The 23,443-nt window shown below is 34.1% G+C and overlaps 3 protein-coding genes across 3 annotated transcripts; 2 read left to right on the plus strand and 1 right to left on the minus strand.

Annotated features, from left to right (window-relative positions):
* On the plus strand, positions 7,804-11,245 carry LOC109126483. Its single transcript, XM_019230060.1, has 3 exons — positions 7,804-8,001; positions 9,203-9,879; positions 10,018-11,245. The coding sequence occupies exons 1-3, from the start codon at positions 7,804-7,806 to the stop codon at positions 11,243-11,245; spliced, it is 2,103 nt and encodes a 700-aa protein (XP_019085605.1).
* Positions 13,707-17,115, plus strand: LOC104719553 (uncharacterized protein C1259.12c-like). Its single transcript, XM_010437500.1, has 10 exons — positions 13,707-14,126; positions 14,865-15,011; positions 15,111-15,197; positions 15,301-15,346; positions 15,690-15,766; positions 15,879-16,041; positions 16,125-16,193; positions 16,266-16,325; positions 16,421-16,507; positions 16,614-17,115. The coding sequence occupies exons 1-10, from the start codon at positions 13,792-13,794 to the stop codon at positions 16,902-16,904; spliced, it is 1,362 nt and encodes a 453-aa protein (XP_010435802.1). The 5' UTR covers positions 13,707-13,791; the 3' UTR covers positions 16,905-17,115.
* On the minus strand, positions 17,497-18,636 carry LOC104719564 (nucleoside diphosphate kinase 1). The gene is made up of 3 exons (XM_010437510.2): positions 18,510-18,636; positions 18,339-18,387; positions 17,497-17,950 (listed from the first exon to the last, which is right to left on the minus strand). The coding sequence occupies exons 1-3, from the start codon at positions 18,558-18,560 to the stop codon at positions 17,601-17,603; spliced, it is 450 nt and encodes a 149-aa protein (XP_010435812.1). The 5' UTR covers positions 18,561-18,636; the 3' UTR covers positions 17,497-17,600.

The following is a 23,443-nucleotide window of genomic DNA, read 5'->3' on the forward strand; positions in this document are numbered from 1 at the left end:
TTTTTTAATTGTCTTGGTCATTGCCAGCCACCACTGATATGCTTCTTCTTCGAGATGGTAAGATGCATATTGCACGCGAAGATGATCCTCACGTATATCTTGAAACTCAAAAAAATGCTTGGCCTTACTCAGCCAAGCTGTTGGATCTCCTCTAGAAAATTTAGGAAACTCCAACGTTGTGAACATGGCTTGTCTCGTCATAGTCTCAATGAGATTTTTCAAGGAGGCTTCAATGTAAGCAAATTTCTCATTGGCTTCTGCGTGCATTTTCACGAGCTCTTCTTGGACGTTGCTCAAGCTGACTTCGAGTAGATCAAGTCTGTCTTTGTTACTTGCAACCATGCTATATATGATTTTGTGTTGTGAACTTGTGATACACAAATGAAAACAAGGTTGAAAATTTGATAAAGAACAAAAGATTTTTGTTTGTTTGTAGAGAAATATATGTGCTTATTGTGTTTTCTTTTCATTGATCCTTTATTAAATAAGAGATACACAGTTGAACGTGGAAGTAAATGTGGAATCATGGATTCCTACAAAACAGGAGATTGGGGAAAGTGGTTCCTACTTCTAAGAAGATCCTTTGTTTTTAACTAGAAACACACACACAAAAATAATGAAAACATTAATCGACATACTTTCGTTTGGAAATAAAATAATTTAGGTTTTAGTTAAAATACCATTATTTATCAACGGAGTTTAAGAACAAAATACTATTGGAATTACAGTCAACACTGTACTAAAACTTTCTTCCATAACTAGGTTTTGAACCCACGCTACGCGTGGGTTTATTTGACATATTTTGATAAAAATTATATATGATTGATGACGGTAATGAAATGTTATCTTACAGAAAAATTTAAATTACTATTAAGGAAAAAAATAAATTTCATATACACAATTTTTAAAATATAAAAATTAGTTGTGTTTTAAAATCAAATCTGATAAAAAAATCATGAATCTAACTCGACGTCCAGGCGAGGCGGATCAAACTGGTGACCTCAAATATCTTAAACCATTTCTTTGGCCACCAGAAAAATGAAACAAATTTATAATCATGAATTTATCTCTTTTTCATATTTAATTGATCGCTATCACCTATATTTTCATATTTTTTATTTAATGTACTAGTATTAACCCCGTACTTTCGTACGGGAATTTATTTTCTAATATGGTTAAAAATTACTATTATTTTTATCTGGTTAAAAATTTAAAGTTAATTATTAAGAAAAAAATGGTTAGAAACTACAAATTATTTTGAATTGATAGTTTGGTACTTGTCACAATATTATAAAAAAAATATGTAATAAAATATCACATAAAATTATTCAATTTATAATATGTAAATAAAATGATTCAAGATATAATATGTAATAATATCACATATAAAAGAGATGAATTCATCAAAAACTCAACAAAATTTAAAAAAATAAATGACAACATATATCTTTTTCAAAAAAAAGGTTAAATGACAACATATTGCATTACTGTATTTGTAAACGTATGAAATTGACAGAGGGTTTATAACCTTTTTAGTGGACACATGGATAGCACAAGGGTTTAGACTCTTCTAGTTTATTCTTTTTCTTCAATTTGCTTCCTCAATCTCTTCATGATCCCCCACTCTTTTTGATTCGTATATGAGGGATAGTATTTTAAGCGTTTGGCACTTCAATGTTATTGAAAGATCTAGTACTGCAAATTAAAAAAAAAAATCATCAAAGTGAAAAAAACCATCAAATTAAACATGTTATCATCACTAACCCATAATTTACTACCAAAAAAACAGAAGAACTCTCTTACTGTACCGCCATTGATAACGAAGAATTTCTGAAAGCCATGCCTCAAGATCTACACAATATCGGTCTCTTAACCGATGCGACTTCAAAGTACTCTATAGCCATATCGAGTTGATCATTTGCAAGAATTTTGAAAAATTATTTGGTGATAAAAAAATCAAAGGATCGATGTAGACAATGAATGAATCACGATATAGTTTGATCGTGAAGATCGGCGCCAACATTTTAAAATTCATGAGATGATTCGTGTTTCAGTAGAAAAAGAAAAGAAGAAATAAGCTATTTATTTTTGGATAAGTGAAACTGGTTAATCAACAAATTGTTAACGAAAAGTATTCATTAAAGTTATTTCCCCAGCAGTTAGTTTATGAGAAGTAGGTGGAGATCGTGGCTCAATGAAACCCATTTTCTTTTTCATCCCTCTAAATGGGAGGAAATAAAACTGCTTTTTATTTCTTTTCCCAATTAATTTTTTAAAAATCTAAAACAATAATCTATGTGGCAGATTATTATTCGCTAGGTGACTTGTGATTTATAAGATAAAAGATTCTTATTCTTTATATTCTTTCTTGTCATTTTCATTGTCAAATTTTATGGTAATTGTCATAGTTATTTTTACCATCCAGTTCTTTGTTATACTCTTCTTTTTGTTCTTCCTTGTCAACTTTTTCACATTCTTTCACTGAAAAAACCTATTTTTTAGACTACCACACAACTTGTTAACCCATCAAACTCCAAGACCAAAATCATTTTTTTCTCATTAAAATTGTGCAATTCATGAAAACCAGCATAGTCAACACATGCACTCAATTATTCATAATTCCATCCATCTACTTCTCAAACCAAAATCCTTACTTGCAGAGAAAGTAATATGAACACATGTATAGTAAAAATAATATTTGTGCTTTTTGTCAATCCTTCTTCTTTAAACTCAAATAACATCAAATCAAGGTCTTACGACGTCAATCCTTCTTTCTTAGACTTAAAAATAAATTTTTTTACTGCAAATGTATCAAATCATCTATAAATTCATACACAAAAACATGTTTTACAGCTCATAAGAGATATAAAGCACAAACGGAGATAAGTAAGATATTTTCAATATATTAAAAATTTTGATATATAATATTTTGTAATTCTTAAACTTTTAAATTTGTAAAAGAGATTAAATATTTAAAATAATTCAAAATTTAGATGTAATTTAATTATCTGTAAAAAATTTTTAGAGTTAAATATTCTTGACACTTTTAATTTTTATAGAGTTTAAATAGTTATAATATTTTGACATTTTTATGGAGGTATTAATAATATTTCTAAACATTATATAATCAATATTTAAACCTTTAAAATTTTTAATTTGCTAAAATAAATCAAATAACTTTTAAATTTGGAAACCAGATAAATAAGCATAAATCAAGCAAACCTGATAAATTCATAGTTAAAAACATATTATTTTTATTTATAATGGTTCTCAGCCATTGTCTAAAATTTTCTAGCCGATGTGGGACGTTGTACATATTTCTTTTATTTCTATAGATTTTATTTTATTTTTCTAAAAAATCATAATAATATAGATTACTACTATATTTCCAAAAAATTTCTTAGCGAAATATCTAATTCTTATTGGTTTTTTAAAATCCTATATGGACACCTTTAGGAGTTTATAACTTCAACTTTTTATTAGTATAGATATACTATCTTAAAATTTCTATGGAGGTTAAGTAATTGTAATATTTTAAAACATTCTATAAAGTTTAAATATTTTAATATTTGAACCTTTTAAAAGTTTCAATATTTATAATATTTCAAATTTTTTAAATTTATAAATTTTAATTTTTTAAAAATCTTTTAAATGTTAAGAAATTTTTAAAATTTAAAAATTATAATATTTTGAAACCTTTTTAAAGCTAAAACTTTTAGAAATTTCAATATTTATAATATTTTAAACTTTTAAAAGGTTCGAATATAATATTTGAACATTTTAAAAAGTTTCAACATTTGTAATATTTTAAACTATTAAAATTTTAAAATTATAATATTTAAAAACTTTTTAAAAGCTAAGAGCTTCTAAAATTTTCAATATTTATAATATTTAAAATTTTAAAAAATTTAAATATTATAATATTTTTTAAAATTTTTTAAAGTTTTAGTTTGATCAAATAAAAACAGGATCAAACCGAATAAAACTTTTAAACTTGGACGCCTGATAAATCAAGCTTTCGTGCTCATTCCTTGTTGGAAACATATTAATCTTATTTATACTGGTTTGAACCATTTTCTAATAAATTTTTAGCCAATGTGGGATATTGTACATAGTTTTTTTATTTCCATAAATTTAAAATTTTCCTTTTTCTAAAAAATACTGGAAATTTAGAAAATGTTAATGAATGACATGTCAAATCCTGATAGGTTGTTTAAAATAATTCTTAATATATAAAATTCTGCAAAATTTTAAAAATGTTAATTAGTGATATGTTGAATCCCTATTGGTTGTTTTAAAGCTTAGGTGGACAGGCTTAGAAGCTTATAGCTTCTACTTTTATTTAGTATAATTAGATTTAGCATTTAGCATTTATTTAAAATACCATTTTTATAAACTGAATTTTAAGAAAACCAATATTTTTTTTTTTTGCCTGCAGAAAACCAAACAATTTGAATCAAAGTCGAAACCTAAAACTAAATTGAACATATAGACATGCTTTTTTTTTATAGATATAAAACATACTTCTGTAGAGACTAGTTTGAATATTTTATAAATTCTTTAAACGATTATTCTTATAACATCTGGAAAAAAAACAATCTAAATCCAAATTGAACCGAAAAAATTAAAAATTTATTTTAAAACCACATTTAAAAAAATTTATAAATATAGGCCTGATTGGTAGCACACTTTTAAGACTTTAAAAATGTTTAAAGCCTTGACAGCCACTTTTTGTCAATCAAACTTCTTTTTGCTTTTATTTTTTTTAAAGCTTTGAAAGCCGCTTTTTTTTTTCTTGTTTTCACATTTTTTTTAAAGTCGTCAAATTCATGCTTTAAAAACTAAATATTTTTAAAAGCATTATTTTCTTCTCCCTTTTATATTTAAAAGCTCTCTAAAAGTATATATATATTTTTTACATATTTTATTTTTATAAATTAATTATTCTCATTTTATTCTCTTTCTTTTAAGATCCATTTCAATAATAAATTTTATTTTTGTCATCATCATCACTAATAATACTATAAAAGAGTTTATGAAATTCATCATTGATAATAGAATAACATTCTATAAACCGTTAATTCAATTCAATTATTTTTTGGTAGTGCTGACGTGGAAGGGCAATTTAAAAGTGATTAGGGTTTTGTTCTGTTTTTGGCTTCCTGTGCACGTATGGTGCCGGCGACGGCCTCTCCAGGCCGTGAACGGGAGAGTCTGGCGGTGGTGGTTGATCAGGATCTTACTGTTGGTGGGATCCAGAGACTCGGAGTGGAGTTGGAGGATTCAGAGGGAAGATCTAAGGAAGTTTTGTCTCAGAGTCAGGGGACGGGGAAGCGAGAAGTGAATCGAACTTGGCTTACCGTGGCTAAGATGCATGTTTTCGTTTAGCAGAAGTTTGTGGTGTCGGAGGTGGACGGGAAAGAGAAGGTCGTGGTTCCAAAGGAGGTTTTTGTTGGAGCCAAACCTTTATGGGAGGATTTCATCATCGAAATTTTTTTGAATGGCAAGGCTCCACATGTGGGGAAAATTCACATGATTGTGAATAAGATTTGGCGTTTGGGGGATAGGTCGGCTCTCATTGATGTTTACGCGGTAAACAATTCCATGGTGAAGTTCCGCATTCGGAATGAAGGTCTCCGCCATCGTGTTTTAAACAGAGGAATGTGGAATATTATGGACATCCCGATGATTGTTTCAAAGTGGTCTCCTTTCACCGAGGATACACAGCCAGCGATGAGATCTATCCCACTGTGGATTACGCTTACGAACGTCCCACCCCCTTTGTTTACGGACAAGGGTTTAGAACTTCTGGCCAGTGCCGTCGGCAAGCCTGTTAGGCTACATCCCACAACAGACACTTGTTCTAGGTTTGATGAAGCGAAGGTTTTGGTCGAAGCGGATTTAACGAAGGATTTGCCTCGGGAGTTTGTGTTTACTGGAGAGGAGGATGGTGAGTTGGATATTGTAATACACTATGCTTACCCTTGGTTGCCGCCCAAGTGTGCTTATTGTCAGAAATGGGGTCACCTGCGAGATACATGTCTCTCTGTGGACAACCATAAGGAGTTGACTTTACCTGCAACTGGTGATCGGGTCGATGTAGGTGTACAGGAGGTTGTTGGAAATGTAGGTGTCAAGGAGGTTGAGGATACGAAAGGTGATTTGTCAATAGTGGTTCCTGCTAAACTGGTGGAGGAACTTGCTGCTAGCAAAGAGGGTGTCCAGTCTGACGTTCGAACTGAGGCTAGTGCTGACACAGAGGAGCAGCCCTGGGTTACCCCTTCCAAGTCAAGTCGTAGTCCGAGTAAGAAGCAGGATGGTGTAAATCCGGGGGTCACCACCCTGTCAAACACATATGCGGTTCTATAAGAGGATGTTGATATCGCGGGGGATAATGGTGAGGAAGGGACGGTGAGTGATGAGGAAGTTCCGCTTCCATCAACTTCAGAGGCGATGTCTAAGAGGGAGGTTCAACGTGCGGAGACATTGGCTAAGGATCGCGGGGCTAAACCTGCGGTTGCTTTACGGCCATCTCTCCCTAGGGATTCAAAAACTGCTCATAAGACTATCTCTACCTACTCTACTCAGTCTGCTAGGGTTAATCCTAGAGACTTGGGAAAGAAGGTTACCCCTCCAAACCTTTAGATGTCGGGGTTCTTTTGGAATGTCCGGGGCGTAAACAAATCTTCAAAGCATTCCATAGTTAAACGGTGGGTGGAGGGGAGTTCGTTTTAGTTTGGTAGTATGTTGGAAACACGGGTTCGAGAGAAAAATGCGGAGAGGTTAAGTCGAGCTGTGTTTAATGGTTGGTCGGTGTTGACTAATTACGAGGAGAATAGGCGGGGTCGCATATGGGTTGCTTGGCGAGGCAATGTGCGACTCACGCCTGTCTATAAGAGAGAACAGATTATTACTTGTGCGGTGAAGTTGGAAAATCAAGCCGATGAGTTCTTTTGTTCCTTTGTGTATGCTCTGAACCTTGCGGAACAGAGGAAGGTCCTATGGCAGGAGTTAAAGGACCATTACGATTCGCCTCTTTTTAGAGGTAAACCTTGGATGATCATGGGTGACTTCAATGAGACTCTTGATATAGAGGAGCACTCGAGGGTGGATGTGTCTCCTATGGTTACAAGTGGTATGGGTGATTTTCAGGAGGTCGTGAACTATTGTCTGATGATGGATATGGCATCCCACGGTCCGTTATTTACGTGGTGGAATAGGCGAGATGAGGATCCTATTATGAAGAAATTGGACCGGGTGTTGGTGAATGATATATAGTTCCAGGCTTATCCACATGCTTATAGTGTCTTTGAGGCAGGGGGTTGTTCAGACCATTTGCGTTGTCGGATTCATTTGACAGGTGAGGCGACTGGTATTATACACAAACACAGACCTTTTAAGTTTGTTAATGTTTTGATGGAAATGGAGGATTTTGTACTGACGGTGCGGAACTATTGGACTGGAACGGAGCCTCTGTTCCTTTCTACTTCGACTCTACATCGGTTTACTAAAAAGTTAAAGGGACTTAAGCCTACAGTTTGCAGTATGGCAAAGGAGCGTATTAGTCACTTGGAAAAGCGGTCATCGGAGGCATGGGATGATCTGTGTAAGAAGCAGCAGGAGAACTTGACTAATCCAACGACACAGTCAATGGAGGAGGAAAATGAGACTTTCTACGGTGGGAGCAGGTTGCTGGCCTTGAGGAGAAATTCTTAAAACAAAGGTCAAAATTGCATTCGTTGCAGCCTTGCAGGTGGGGGATAAAATAAAGCTTTTCATCAAGCAGATGCGGCTAGGAAGGCGATGAATACAATCCATGAAATTCAGTGTGGTGATGGGCGGGTGGTGAAAGGCGATGATATTAAGACAGAGGCGGAAAAGTATTTTCGAGAATTCCTTCAGTTTCTCCCTACGGACTATGAGGGTATTTCTATTGATGAGCTTCAAGAGTTGCTACCTTTTCGTTGTTCTTTGGATGACCAAACCAAACTTACCTCTACGGTAAGAGTGAAGATATTAGGGCTTTGATTGGTAACAGCTGTTATTTTTGGTTGTAGAGACTTTGACTTTAAATTTTTAGCTGTAGAGAATTTGGCTGTAAATGCTATGACTGTAAAAACTTTAAAAACTTTAACTATTAAAATCTGATTGTTTACCAACAACTTTTAAAGCTGTAGCTATTTTTCTTATTATTCATTAGATATTAATAATATAATTATAATAAATATAAATTATATCAGAATTTAATCCATATAGAAATTTAATAACCAAAAAAAATTATTACTGATAAATTATAATTTTAAAAATGTAAGTCAATCAGATATATGATTTTGTTTGAAAATTCTGTTTTTTTGTTTTATTTTTGGTGATTGGTTTTTGATTGATTTTTAATTGTTTTGAATGTTTTTTTTAATTGAGTAGTTATACTAGCAGTCAAAAATCCATTATACACTTATTAGTGCATTGTTTTGAATGTTTTTTTTAATTGAGTAGTTATACTAGCAGTCAAAAATCCATTATACACTTATTAGTGCATTGTTTTGAATGTTACTCTCTTATTAATGATGAATTTCTTAAATCTTTTACACCATTATTAATTATGATGATGAAAAAAAAAATTATTATTGAAATGGATCTTAAAAGAAAGGGAATAAAATGAGGATAATTAATTTGTAAAAATATAATATGTAAAAAATATATATATACACTTTTGGAGAGCTTTTAAATATAATGGGGAGAAAAAAAAAATGTTTTTAAAATTATTTAGTTTTACAGCATGATTTTGATGCTTTAAAATTTTTGAGAAAACAAGGAAAGAAAAAATAAAAGTGACTTTCAAAACTAAAAAAAAAATAAAAGCAATAAAAGTCTGATTGACAAAAATATAGCTGTCAATGCTTTAAATAATTTTAAATTCTTAAAAGTCTGTTACTAATCAGGGTCTAGGTTGGTTCTATTTGCTGTGCCAAACGACAAATCACCCGGCCCTGATGGCTACACGGCGGAATTCTATAAGGCGACCTGGGATATTATTGGAGCTGAATTTACCATGGCGGTGAAGTCTTTTTTTGATAAAGGGTTCTTCCTGAAGGGGATTAACTCCACCATTCTTGCCCTGATTCCTAAAACTTTAGAAGCCTCTGTGATGAAGGATTATCGTCCTATCTCCTGCTGCAATGTTTTATAAAAAGTTATCTCGAAGATTATTGCTAATCGGTTGAAACAAGTTCTCCCAAAGTTCATCTCAGGCAACCAATCTGCTTTTGTGGCGGATCGTTTGTTGATTGAAAATGTATTGCTTGCTACAAAACTCGGTAAAGACTACCACAAAGACTCTATTTCAGAACGATGTGCCATAAAAATAGATATTTCTAAGGCGTTCGACTTTGTTCAATGGTCATTTCTCCTCAATGTTCTTGCTACTCTTAGTTTTCCTCCCCAGTTTATACAGTGGATCAAACTATGTATCACTACGGCTTCTTTCTCGGTTCAAGTGGATGGTGAACTTGCGGGTTACTTCCAAAGCTCACGTGGCTTACGACAAGGGTGTTCCTTGTCTCCTTACCTTTTTGTCATTTGTATGGATGTTCTCTCAAAGTTGTTGGATAAGGTGGCGGGGATAGGACAATTTGATTACCACCCACGTTGCCGCAATATAGGGTTGACTCATTTAAGCTTCGCTGACGACCTCATGGTGCTATCAGATGGGAAACTCCGCTCCATTGCTGGTATTGTTGATGTTTTTGACAAGTTTGCAAAATTCTCGGGGTTGAAAATCAATATGGAGAAGTATACCTTGTTTTCAGCTGGGGTCACAGACACGACTCGTCAACAAATCGCAACTGAGTTCTTATTTGATGTTGGTCAGCTTCCTGTAAGGTATTTGGGCTTGCCCTTGGTTACTAAACGCCTCTCAGGGGCGGACTATATATGCTCCATTGCTTGAGCAGATCCGGAAACGAATTGGTTCATGGACGTCTCGTTCTCTCTCATTTGCTGGCATTTTAATCTCATCAGTTCGGTTATCTGGAGCACTTGTAACTTCTGGTTAAGTGTGTTTCACTTGCCTCGATCGTGTATACGAGAAATTGAACAAATATGCTCTGCTTTTCTATGGTCCGGTGCCAACATGAATCTAAAGAAATCGAAACTTCCATGGCAGCAGGTTTGCAAGCTGCAAAGGGAAAGGGGGTTAGGACTTCGGATTTTGAAAGAGGCAAATGATGTGTGTTGTCTTAAGCTCGTGTGGAGAATTGTTTCTCATAGTAACTCTCTATGGGTTAGGTGGGTGGATAGATTTCTACTGAAGAACAAACCGCTGTGGCTAGCAAAGGAGACTGTTAGTTTAGGCTCATGGATATGGAAAAAAATATTGAAGTACAAGGCTTTGGCTGAATCTTTCTGCAAAGTTGAGGTTGTGAACGGTGTTTTGACCTCTTTTTGGTTGGACAATTGGTCTCCTCTGGGGAAACAGGAGGATGTTGTGGGGAGACAGGGGATTCTTGCACTTGGGATTGGACAATCTATGATTGTGGCGGAAGCATGGTCCTCTCATAGACAGCGGAGACATCGTCAAGACTCTCTAAACGTTATTGAAGAGGTTCTATTCCAACAGTTTCAGCGGAGAACAGAGCAGCCTGATGTGGTTCTTTGGAGGGGTAAGAATGATGTTTATCATCCACGCTTTTCAACTAAGGACATCTGGAATCATATCCGAACCACATCTCCTACTGTTGCTTGGCATCGTGGAGTCTGGTTTCTGCATGCTATGCCAAAATACTCTTTCTGCGTCTGGTTAGCTGTTCACAACAGGTTAGCAACCGGGGACGGAATGATTCGGTGGACCAGGAATCTCTTGGGCGACTGTCTTCTCTGCCATCAAGCTCTTGAAACACGGGACCATCTCTTTTTCTCTTGTGGTTTCGCTTCTAAAATTTGGGCTGCTCTTGCCGAAGGGGTTTACAAGGCTGAATATACCACGCACTGGCCTGCGATTATCACTTATCTCTCGAACCAGCAGCGTGATCGTACGGAGGCGTTCTTGTCTAGATACGTTTTTCAAGCTTTGGTGTATGCCATTTGGAAAGAGCGTAATGGCAGAAGGCATGGGGAGTCAGCGCACACTGCAGGTCAAATCGTTAAGTGGGTTGATCGACAGGTTAGAAATCAGTTCCTTGCTATCCAATGGATGAGAGACCAGCGTTATGACCAAGGCTTACAACTTTGGTTCAGTGCTAGGATCTGATGCCAAGGAGACTTAAAACTCTATTTTTTCTTTCAAATATTTTCAAACACATGATGCACTAGTTGTACAAACGCCATTCCTCTTTTGAATATAATTTAACATTAAATTCAAAAAAAAAAAAAATAGAATAACATTCAAAATATGCATTGATTAGTGTTTAATGGATTTTTGACTGCTCATATAACTACTCAATGCATTTTATATTTTAGTACTATTTAAAATTTTAATGACTTAATAAATTGATGTCTGCAATTTCAGTTATTTTTCTTATTCTTATAGTTGTTTGTTTTTAATTAGTTTTCAAACAAAATCACATATTTGATTGACTTATTTTTTTAGAATTTTAATTTATCATTAATAAAATTTTATTTTTCATTAAAGTGCTATATGAATTAATGTCTGACATAATATATATTCATTATTATTATTATTATTATTATTTAATAATAATAATAAAATAACAATTACAACTTTAAAAGTTATTGGTAAACAATCAGATTTTAACAGTTAAAATTTCTACAGTCAAGATATCTACAGCCAAATTCTCTGCAGCTAAAATTTTAAAGTCAAAATCTCTACGGCCAAAAATAACAGCTGTTACCAATGAGACCATAGTTAACAAAAATCCAAAACCATAATAATTGTTTTTCGTAAATTTAACTGGAAAACCAAGGTTTAAAATCAACTTTTTGGAAAACCGAATAATTCACTAGTTTTGGGAAATAGGAACACAAGCTTTCAAGTCTGTCTTACATGTATAGCACCTAACTCAATCCTTCTTAGAGGTGCTAGATAAACATTTTTGACTAGGCTTTGTTATAAATATAAAATGAACTAGGAAACAAAAATCTATCTCAACTATAGTACTAGGAGATTGAAAATATAAATAGAGTGTGGCCTAATACTGGTTGTTGGCCGATCTCTTCTTCGCCTTCTGTAGTTGCTCGTCTCTCATTCTAGCCAGCATGATCACGTCCGTCAAGGATTGAGGGTGAAACATTCGAATACTATCAGAAATTGATGAGTGAAGACCTCCCATGAATGTTCCCATCAAGGCTTTTTGTGTCCAACCGTTGACCTTACTTAAAAGACGTTCGAACTCCCGTAGATAGTCTTCAAGGCTGCCCGTTTGTTTAATCTTGCATAACGCTTCATGGAAATCTTCGATCGGACAAAATCGATCCAACATATGTTCTTCAAATACGTTCCAAGTGATGACCGTATTATCTTTTTTAATTGTCTTGGTCATTGCCAGCCACCACTGATATGCTTCTTCTTCGAGATGGTAAGATGCATATTGCACGCGAAGATGATCCTCACGTATATCTTGAAACTCAAAAAAATGCTTGGCCTTACTCAGCCAAGCTGTTGGATCTCCTCTAGAAAATTTAGGAAACTCCAACGTTGTGAACATGGCTTGTCTCGTCATAGTCTCAATGAGATTTTTCAAGGAGGCTTCAATGTGAGCAAATTTCTCATTGGCTTCTGCGTGCATTTTCACGAGCTCTTCTTGGACGTTGCTCAAGCTGACTTCGAGTAGATCAAGTCTGTCTTTGTTACTTGCAACCATGCTATATATGATTTTGTGTTGTGATACCAAATGAAAACAAGGTTGAAAATTTGATAAAGAACAAAAGTTTTTTTGTTTGTTTGTAGAGAAACTATGTGCTTATTGTTTAATTTCTTTTCATTGATCCTTTATTAAATAAGAGATACAGTTGAACGTGGAAGTAAATGTGGAATCATGGATTCCTACAAAACAGGAGATTGGGGAAAGTGGTTCCTACTTCTAACTAGAAACACACACACACTCACAAAAATAATGAAAACATTAATCGAAATACTTTCGTTTGGAAATAAATTTTTTTTTTAGGTTTTAGTTAAAATACCATTATTTATCAACGGTGTTTAAGAACAAAATACTATTGGAATTACAGTCAACACTGTACTAAAACTTTCTTCCATAATTAGATTTAGCATTTAGCATTTATTTAAAATACCATTTTTTATAAACTGAATTTTAAGAAAACCAATTTTTCTTTTTTTTTCCCGCAGAAAACCAAACAATTTGAATCACAATCAAACCTAAAACTAAATTGAACATATAGACATGCTTTTTTTTAAAGATATAAAACATTCTTATAACATCCGAAAAAAAACATTCAATTTAAAGATATAAAACATTCAATTTAGAGACTAGTTTGAATATTTTATAAATTCTTTAAACGATTATTCTTATAACATCCGGAAAAAAAACAATCTAAATCCAAATTGAACTGAAAAATTAAAAATTTATTTTAAAACCACATTTAAAAAAAGTCATAAATATAGTTGACAAAAATCCAAAACAATAATAATTGTTTTTCGTAAATTTAACTCGAAAACCATGGTTTAAAATCAACGTTTTGGAAAACCGAATAATTCGAATTAAAACCAAACCGAAAGAACATATACTATTTGAAAAAACAAAAAGAAATCTTCAACAATGGTGTTTCTGTAACCTACGAAATCAGAATTTATCTAGGGTTTCCTCCAATTCGATTTGAATGAACAACTCTTACTTCCTTCACAAATTTCGTCACTCGTCTAAACCATACTACGCGATGGAAGATGACGAAGAAGGAGAAGAAGAATCACCGACGGAGCTAAACACGATCAACGGTTTAAGCAATTTTGTAATCATCTCTCCCGATAAGCTTTCTCTCAAATACACTGGCGTCGCCCAACACGGTCACGACGTCGGCGTTGTTCAGTCTAATAAGCCTGCTCCGTGTAAGCGTCTCGCTTACTACTTCGAGATTTATGTCAAAGATGCTGGTGTTAAAGGACGTGTCGCCATTGGTTTCACTACCGATAGCTTCAGAACCGCGAGACAGCCTGGGTATTATTTACATTGCTTCGTGTCAATTCAATCGTTAGGGAAGGTTATGGTTTGATTAGGTTTAGGACAATCTGAAATTTTTGGTTTCAATTGTGTGAGTTTTGTTTAGATTTGATTAGGTTATGAAAGGAAAATCTCAAATTTGGTTCAATTGAGTGAGTTCTGTTTATGTTTGATTAGTAGGTTTAGGACAGTTCTGAAGTTTGGATCAATTGTGTGAGTTCTATTTTAATTTGATTAGGTTCAGGAAGATCTGAAATTTAATCATAATCATATATGTATATGCTCTGTTTTATGATCATATGAATCACTATATCGGATAAATTCAGAATTGCGAGCCAGCGTTGGTACTGTTGAATTTTCCTTTTCGATTTTGTGTTTAGATTTTCATGTAGACTCGAGGTTCTTTGATAAAGTAATTTGATTTGGTGTTCAGTTCAGGCCTGTTTCTGAGAGGAAGTTATGCTTTGATTAGGTTCTATCATGTTTGGTTCAATCATGTTTAAATCGCGTTAGTTTTCTTGAAGTTGGATTTGGTTCAGGAAACTTTGAAGTTTGGTTGGATAGTGTTCAATAGTGTTAGTTCTATTTTAAGTTAAGTAGGTTCCGAAAGATCTGAAATTTGGTTCGATTGCGTGAGTTCTGTTTATGCAAGAAGAGGTATCATCTATATTTTTGTTGTTGTTCATTCAAATTGAACTTTGCACGTGTGGCTATTTCTTCTGTAATGTTGGCTAGATGGGAAGTCAATACTTGTGGCTATCATGGTGAGGATGGACTTATATATCTTGGAAAAAGACAAGGTGAAGCTTTTGGTCCGACTTATACAACCGGTGATACAGTCGGTGGGGGTATAAACTATGATTCGCAGGAATTCTTTTTCACGTATGTTAGAAATGTTTTGCTATCAATTGAAAATAGATGTCTTTTTCCGATTTATTTTCATGTTGCTATTTTAACATATCCTTGTTTGCGTGATGCCAGGGTAAATGGAACTCTCGTAGGGACTGTCTCCAAGTACATCAAGGGTCCTCTATTTCCTACTGTAGCTGTGCATAGCCAAAACGAGGAGTATGCTCTTATTCTTATCTTTTTCTTTTATTTATACTGATGTTAGCGTAAATTATCTCAGTTTCTTGCATGTGGTTTACATTTATGTTCTGAATCTTGGTAGGGTTACTGTCAATTTTGGGCAAGAGAAGTTTGCTTTTGATTTTAAGGTATGATTCTCAATTTTGTTTACATACGACTAGAGTTGCTAGTTCTTAGCTTGAGTGATTTGGACATGGGATATTGTGAATGACAACGATAAATATGCATCTTTTCCAGATGGTAAAAACATATAATGTGGCAGATGTTTTCCATGTAAAACATTTCGTCCGTAATTGCTTGTTTCATGCATGCTTTGATATTCTCTTTTGATCAAGCATGACCTGTTAGATTTATATAGGTTGTAAGACCTTGTTCTTCCCTTTCTGCCTTAGTTATGTGTTTGAGGTATGGATTAGATATGTGTGTACGTTATCGTTTGATTCAGCTGTTACCCTTCTTATGTTGTATTAGGGATATGAAGCATCGGAGAGGAATAAGCAACAAATAGAATTTGATATGATGTCCATACCTCCAAACATTTGTCATGGGTGAGTGCACTCGTTTTCTGTAGTAATTGAGGTGCTGTTTTTTTCTTCATTTGTGTTTTCAGATTGGTGATAATCTATCCGCATAGCTTAAGCCTTAATCTTTGGTCATTAGGCTTGTGAAGAACTACTTGCTTCACTATGGGTATGAAGATACTCTTCATGAATTCGACTTGGCTACTAAAAGCATAGTTTGTCCTATCAATGGAGCTGTAAAAGATAATATTGATGTGCAAGATACATCGTATGCATTGCATGAAAGGAAAATTTTTAGACAGGTATTATTGATCTATTTTGCGCCTTTTGACTCCTTCTCCCAAATTCGTTAGTATTGTACTGATCCATGCTTCGGTTGGTAAAGCTTATAGGGAAGGGTGACATTGATGCTGCTCTTGCTAAACTCCGGGATTGCTATCCCCAACTTGTTCAGGTAGACTGAGGAACAAGTCATATTGTTACATTGAAATATGAACTCCTCTTACCCCAATTGTATCATCTGCAGAATGATAAATCAGAAGTATGTTTCCTCCTTCACTGTCAAAAGTTCATTGAATTAGTACGGGTATGCTCTTCATTCCATATGTATGAATTACACATCAGAGCCACTGCGGTTAGAGTGTCTAAGTAAATACTCTGGAAAAATGTGAGATACTTTAGATTGGAGCACTAGAAGAAGCTGTGAAATATGGAAGAGTGGAGTTAGCAAATTTCATTGGTTTAACTGCATTCAAAGACATTATAGAGGTACTGATGCTTCTGCAACCTTAAACCTTAGTGATGGATTGTTGACTTTATCGATATTTACTGATTTCAAAGTCATATATTGAGTGACTTGTTATATCTATTTCAGGACTGTTTTGCCCTACTTGTATATGAACGCCCTCAAGAATCGACTGTAGGATATTTCCTAGCAGAGTCTCAAAGAGAAGTAGTGGCAGACGCAGTGAATGCAGCAATTTTATCTACAAGTCCAAACACCAAAGATCAGTCGTCGCATTCTCGTCTGGAGACACTTCTCCGACAACTCACGGCTGGCGGTCTGGAAATGCGGTCGCTTAACGATGGTCAGGGAGAAGTGTTTTCGCTTCATCAGGTTCTTATGGACAACAGCAATCGGAAGAGGACAAAAAAAACTGGTTAGCTTTAGCTGTCCATTTGAGAACAAACAAACTTGGCTTTGATCGTTGACGGTGGTTGAGTCTGAACCGTTTCTTCCGGTCAGATGAAGTAGGCGCTTAAAATAAGCGGTCAACGTAGATTGTTGAGATCGGGTTAAGTTTAAACCTGTGGCCGTTGGATTTTTTTTTTCTATGTAAGACTTGAAGAACTAAAAATTGTAAAATTTATTTATTTATCTAAATGTTAGGTCGAGATCAATTTATAAAGGTTTGCTTATTCAGTAGACAAATAGAAACATTCATACAAAGTACTCTAATGTGGAACACAATTCTCTCTTACCACATTCTTTGTCCCCTGCAAGTTTTGTTAGCCATCAACTTTGACAAATAGCATATCAAACATTGGAGGGAACAACACAACTTTTTGACAGCATCCAGACACTAACAAGACTATAAGATCACTAATAAGAATGAATTTTGTAATCAAATAAGATGAGCTAAAGAAAAGGGAAAGATTTGGTGAATTTTTGACTTTGTAAAACTGTTCAAGATAATTTTGTAATAACCTGCCATTAGGAGGATTAGTTGCATTCATATCTAACTATGCAAGCAATGTAGAGAAGGAGAATCAAATTCAACTTAAAATATAGGAGTCATCACAAAAGCAAGCAATGTTGGGAACATAGAAAACACACTACTGAAAAAAAGCAACAGATCATTCATGATTCATAGACCCAAGGGTGAACGCTGCTCTGCCAGTTGACAGGACCATCAGGGAACCACAAAGCAATCTCCTTCTGTGCACTCTCGACAGCGTCACTTCCATGGATCACGTTCCTTCCAATGTCAATTGCATAGTCCCCACGGATAGTTCCAGACTCAGCAGCAGCTGGGTTTGTTGCTCCAATGATCTTACGTCCGGTCAAGACAACATTCTTTCCTTCCCAGATCATGGCAACAACAGGTCCGGACACAATGTAGTCAACAAGTCCATTGAAGAAAGGCTTTGAAGACAAGTCGGCGTAGTGCTTCTCAGCAAAAGAGCGCTCTACACTGATCATCTTCAGACCTACACACAACACAAATCTTAAGACACATATACCATAACCCAAAATTTATTAGACAACACAGGTATGATCTTTTATCTTCCAAATCAAGTATAACAAAATTTCCAGAAACTAGACCAACCATAACCACAGACATGTCTATAACACATTCTTAGGCACAGATACTAAAATCTAAAATCTATTAGACAACACATGCATAATCTTTGCAAAGCCAAGCAAGGTCTATTGAACTATATCTAAGAGTAGAGACATCTCTCTTCCAAATTAGATAATCCTCAATTTCTAGTTATCTGATTATGGAAGTGACACTAAAACCTCAAATCTGATCTAAGAAATCTCTAATCTTATAATCTGAAATCACTCAAACAAGTTTAGTAGCAGAATCATTACCTTTCAAAGTGAAACCCTTCTTCTCAAACCTAGAGATGATTTCACCGATCTGAAAAAAAAAACACAAATCTATATCAAGTCTCGATGTTTTCAAGAAGAAGCAATCCAAGGAAGTGAAGAACATAACCTTAGTTACATCAAGTTAGTATTGAGTGGGAAAGAGAAGCTTACAAGTCCTCTCTGGACGCCGTCAGGCTTGATCATGATGAAAGTTTGCTCCATGGTTGATGCTTACTTGTGGCTCGTAGGAGGCAAAAAAGATTTATATATAGTCTCTCACACAAATTTGTAACCCTAATCTGAGGTGAAAGAACATTCTAGGGCTACAGAATATTCGTTCTATCTTTGACGTTATTGGGCCTACACTTATTATAATTAAGGCCCAACTAGACGAAACATTTGTTACATGTGGTTAGAACGAAACAATTACCGTATACAAAGGTTTGATCCAAATTTTCAGATTCGACATGTAGTTTGACTGGTAAATCCAACAACTCGGAGTCTGTCATTAGTTTAGTTTCATTTTATAGTTAAAATCCTCAAATTAGTTTAAATGGTAAATCTAACAAGTCGTTGTAACGCCCGCAAGGTACACGTATGCAGGACAACTTAAGTTAAACGTACGTGTTGTTGTGTTTTGGGTTTAGGTAATCCTAGGAGTCGAGTATATAAGGATACTTCGACTCCCTTGGCCAAGTTTGGTCATTTGTTCCTTCTGTAAAAGAGAGAAAAATTTCTAAAAAGTTCCTTTGATCGTTTTTGAGAAGTTCTAAGCCGTTTTTTGTGAGATCTGCTCGTAGGAGTGGAGATCTGAGGCTGAGGACGTGAGATGAGCTTGCTAAAAAGCTACTCCTGTGGGTTTTAGAATCAGATTCATCATTCTCAAAGGTGAGCGCATGATCATGGCTGATCTAAGCGATTAGATATGTGTTTCTACGTGATTTTAGGTGTTGAATGCTTATGTGCTCGTATCTAAGTGTTTGCTGTGAGTTTATTTACCTTTGGAGGTCGGTTTCGGCATCATGGAGCCGAGAGGAGACGGAGGAGATCGCGTTGGGCGATGCATCGCGCGACTGCATCGATTGATGCAAGTAGTGCATCAGTCGACACAGTTTTAATGATTTGACTGTGACACGAGGAGCAAATGACCATACTTTGCAGTAAATTCTTGTTGTCACTAAAAAAAAGTAATTTCGTCATTTTATACATAAAAATATGTAATTTTGATAATGGGCATGTTCAAAAATGCCTCTATTTTCATAAACTCAAGAAAGCCTTTTATCTTAGTCATATATTATGTGACATTTTCTTAAATTTCTAAAAATAATCAATTATGGAAAATATATGTCTACCGGATCATGATCCGCGGTATACCGCGGAGTAAATTATTATTTTTATTTTTGGTTAATGTACAATTTAAATTTTGTTAATGTATTATTTTACTAATTCCAGTGATTTAGTATCCAACTATCCAACAATGATCATCGTAATAAACGAGCACCCATTTTATTGGTCAGCTCACATCCTCACAGCTCATGCGCTCTAGCATCCCATTCAAACCAAATACACGATCTGAATAATATCAAGCCGGATTACAAACGGATCCGCGTGTAGATTTTTCTTCTATTTCGGGTTAAAGAAGTCGAGCAAGGGGTATAATGGTCATTTAGAAATCGTAACTATAGGTTAATTTAATTAAATTCAGTGATTCTCTAATCATTTTTAATGAAAAATGTACCAAAACAAAGTCATAGTCCAATTTGAGTCTAGTGAGTACTTCTGCTTTAATAGTATAGATACAACAGATTTTCCATAACAAAAGTTTACAATATCTATAATTATATTAAAATTAATAAATTTTCTACACCAAAAATCCAATTATAAAATGTCACATTAAATATGTTGAAACCCCCCATATAATTTGGTTTATTTTTTATTTTTTGAGGAATTACCAAAAAAAGTTAAATTCTATTAATTATCATAAACTATATATTGACATGGAAAAATTATAAACTATAAAAATATGCTAATTTGGTAAAACAATTAACATAATTAAACTTGATAAAAAAAACTTATTTGGATTTTTTTTTACGTAAAAACTTATTTTGATTTTGGGAGTTAAGTGGAATTGTTTTTTTTAAACACTTTTAGATGTGTACTAGGAGATAAATGTATTACTAGACTATACATATACCACACGGGTTAAAACCTTGAAAACACTACAAAAGTCCTCTACTTTGAATATTTATATCAAATACCTGTAAAATTTATATTTTTAAAATTAATAAAACAATAATAAAATAACAAATAAATATAATATAAATTTTAAAATTTTAAAATTAATTAAAAATATTGTCCTGCGGTGTACCGCGGTTAAATCCTAGTTTCAATACAATTCAGAGTTTAGTTTACATGTTTTTCTTTTTAACATCCTCACAAAAGATTACATCTTCAAGAGTTTCCAAAAAATAGAAAATGTAATAAATGTTTTAATGCATTCTGATTGCAACAAAAATGTCAAATGTTACGTAAAGTATTTTTTTTAATTTTATTTTCCAAACTCCAAACTATAATTGATACTATTTAATAAACTGATACAAATGCTATATATTGTAATTAATTTATTAACAACTCTTTTTAGCTTAATAAAAAACGATGGGAAAAAAGGTTAATTGAATTTTTTTTCTTAATTAGTAACCACTTTGACAGTTTATAAATTGTTATTTTAACTGAACGAGAAAGTGAAGACAAAGTTTAAAGAGCTGGTGAATCGGGTTCAAATGCAACAAGAGGGATAAAATAAATTCTCTACCTAATCATTTAAGTATATATTTTGACAAATCGAGGAGGCAACTCAGGTTAAAAAACTAACAAGAAAATCCATTCAAATTGAGGATATTCTTATCACTATATATTCCTTATGTAGATATTGAATAAATCTGGAGCATGTGAACGTTGCTACATGATCGTACTAAACAACATGTATTATTTGATGAAACTTAAACACATGCATAGAGTAAATGCAAGCATTAGAATAAAAATACAAATGATTGAAAAAAAAAGAAAAAAGTTAGGAACTAGTTTAAATGTGTACAATTATGTAACCGGTACACATTTTACACAATAGTCTACATCTAGTCGGAGTCAAGTGGGATCTACATGTTGAAAACTGATGCAAAACAAAATTGTTGGGAAATTTCAAGAGGTCTGCATTGGTCAGCTCACATCCTCGCAGCTCATGCGCTCTAGCATCCCATTCAACCCTAGGATCCTGATAAGTTCTGGTGTTAGTCAAGTGCATGAGTATTTTAATAAGTCCAACAGGTTAAAAGAAAATTCCTTTGAGTAGAATGAAACTGGTGATAATTAATCACAACATAGATGAAATTAATTCAAGTTTCAAAAGATAAGTTTTTGTTGATATGTCATTCAACGAGTACGATACAAAGATAATAACAATAAAAAACATTAGGAGACCATTATAGATCTATATACGATGAGCAATTGTTCGCTTGATACACAAGGCAACTAATTACTCAACTTGAATTTGTTGTTGTTGTTTTTTTTTCTTTTTTTTTTTTTCTTTTTTTTGTAGAATCTAGTTTATAGACAACAGAAACATCATCTCTATTGGGTATACATTCTCTAATTAAAGACTTTCACATGTTTCAGTGCTACTTATATTGCAAAAACAATTCATCTTAATCAAAACATTCGTAGAAGATTCTCCCATATTAGTAAATGAGTATTCTCCTCCCAATTACTCAACACTTGGTGTAACTTATTCTTCTGAAAACTGCTTGAAGAACTGGTAGTAAGACTGCTCAAGCTCCTTATCAAAACTATTGTATGGTTTAACACATGCAGAGGAAACGGAAGGACATGATTTCATGTTTGATACTAAAAAGAAAAATCATATTTTTAATGACAACGTCATGTTATTTAGGATAAGTTTTAATGACAAAACACATAAGCAAACGTTAACCTCCTCAAATTAATAATGGTCTAAAACTCGTACATTCTATTTACAGGAAAAGCCAGCCCATTAAGGCCCAAGTTGAGTAAAGTCCCAACTCAACAAGGGTTTGAGTGTGTGTATCGTCGTTGCCGCAAGGAGAAGAACTAGTGCTAAAGTCCCACCTTTGGTCTTCTCCGTTGATCAACGTAGCCACCGCTTGTCACTATCAGAGCCATCGCTCATTATCGTTGTTTACCGGAGGCGATCTTTCGTCATCACTTGTTTGTTAGGTAAGGATACCAAACTTATTTATATCTTCTGAAAGATCTAGTTTTGATAAGTTGGATCCTTGGGTTCAAAACTGGTTTTTCTTGTGATGAAGAAGAAGTGAAAACAGTGGCAAGTAAGGTCTTAACTCTTATGTTGTTTGTGATAAAAATCCAGGTTCAAGTTGGGGGTTTTTGGAAGAGAATTCTGGTCATTAATAAGAAATCTGGACCATATTTAGGGTGTTTCTTGACAAAGAAGGTGTCAGGGAAGCCACCAGAACCATCAACATTGCCAGAAAAAGGTAAATTCTAACAACCACGACGATTGCTTGTTACGCAAGCAATAACTGTGTTTGTCAAAAACAGAAACCTTCATCTGGATTTTGGATATGTTTCTCTCTAAATCTTTGTAGAATTTAATGAGGTGAATATTTCGTTATGAGTATAGGTTTTTTAAAAAGGTCAAACTGTGGAGCGATCACCAGAGAACAATACAGTCTTCAGAGCATATTCCCCTTGATTTAATCATTGAGATATTCTTAAGACTGCCAGCTATATCGATTGTGAGACTTAGCTCCGTCTCCAGGCTCTGGTATTCAATAACCACCACTCCAGGTTTCATCAACTCGGTCGTGACACGGTCAATGTCATCACGGCATTGTGTTATGCTAATCTTCAGAAAAAAGGACAAGCTCTTCTTTTTTGCGTCTCCGCTACACACTGGTCCTAAAGTGGAGAGTTTTCAGTTTACAATCCCCAATAATGATAATATCCGACGCTACGAATCCGTCCACGGCTTGATTTACGTGGAAACTTTTAGACATGTCATGTTTATTAGAAACCCTATCATGAAAAGCTTCTTCACACTACCTAAACTT

This window comes from Camelina sativa, chromosome 2 (assembly GCF_000633955.1).
Source record: "Camelina sativa cultivar DH55 chromosome 2, Cs, whole genome shotgun sequence".
Classification (NCBI taxonomy): domain Eukaryota; kingdom Viridiplantae; phylum Streptophyta; class Magnoliopsida; order Brassicales; family Brassicaceae; genus Camelina; species Camelina sativa.

Excerpts from the sequence above, each read along its gene's own strand:
- LOC109126483 (XM_019230060.1), top strand. The coding sequence starts at position 7,804 with ATGAATACAATCCATGAAATTCAGTGTGGTGATGGGCGGGTGGTGAAA. Across the intron at positions 8,002-9,202 it reads AAACCAAACTTACCTCTACG|ATTATTGCTAATCGGTTGAA; the intron begins GTAAGAGTGAAG and ends GTTATCTCGAAG. Across the intron at positions 9,880-10,017 it reads GTTGGTCAGCTTCCTGTAAG|TTCGGTTATCTGGAGCACTT; the intron begins GTATTTGGGCTT and ends TAATCTCATCAG.
- LOC104719564 (XM_010437510.2), bottom strand. The coding sequence starts at position 18,560 with ATGGAGCAAACTTTCATCATGATCAAGCCTGACGGCGTCCAGAGAGGA. Across the intron at positions 18,388-18,509 it reads ACGGCGTCCAGAGAGGACTT|ATCGGTGAAATCATCTCTAG; the intron begins GTAAGCTTCTCT and ends TTTTTTTTTCAG. Across the intron at positions 17,951-18,338 it reads GAAGGGTTTCACTTTGAAAG|GTCTGAAGATGATCAGTGTA; the intron begins GTAATGATTCTG and ends TGTTGTGTGTAG.
- LOC104719553 (XM_010437500.1), top strand. The coding sequence starts at position 13,792 with ATGAACAACTCTTACTTCCTTCACAAATTTCGTCACTCGTCTAAACCA. Across the intron at positions 14,127-14,864 it reads AGAACCGCGAGACAGCCTGG|ATGGGAAGTCAATACTTGTG; the intron begins GTATTATTTACA and ends AATGTTGGCTAG. Across the intron at positions 16,508-16,613 it reads CATTCAAAGACATTATAGAG|GACTGTTTTGCCCTACTTGT; the intron begins GTACTGATGCTT and ends TATCTATTTCAG.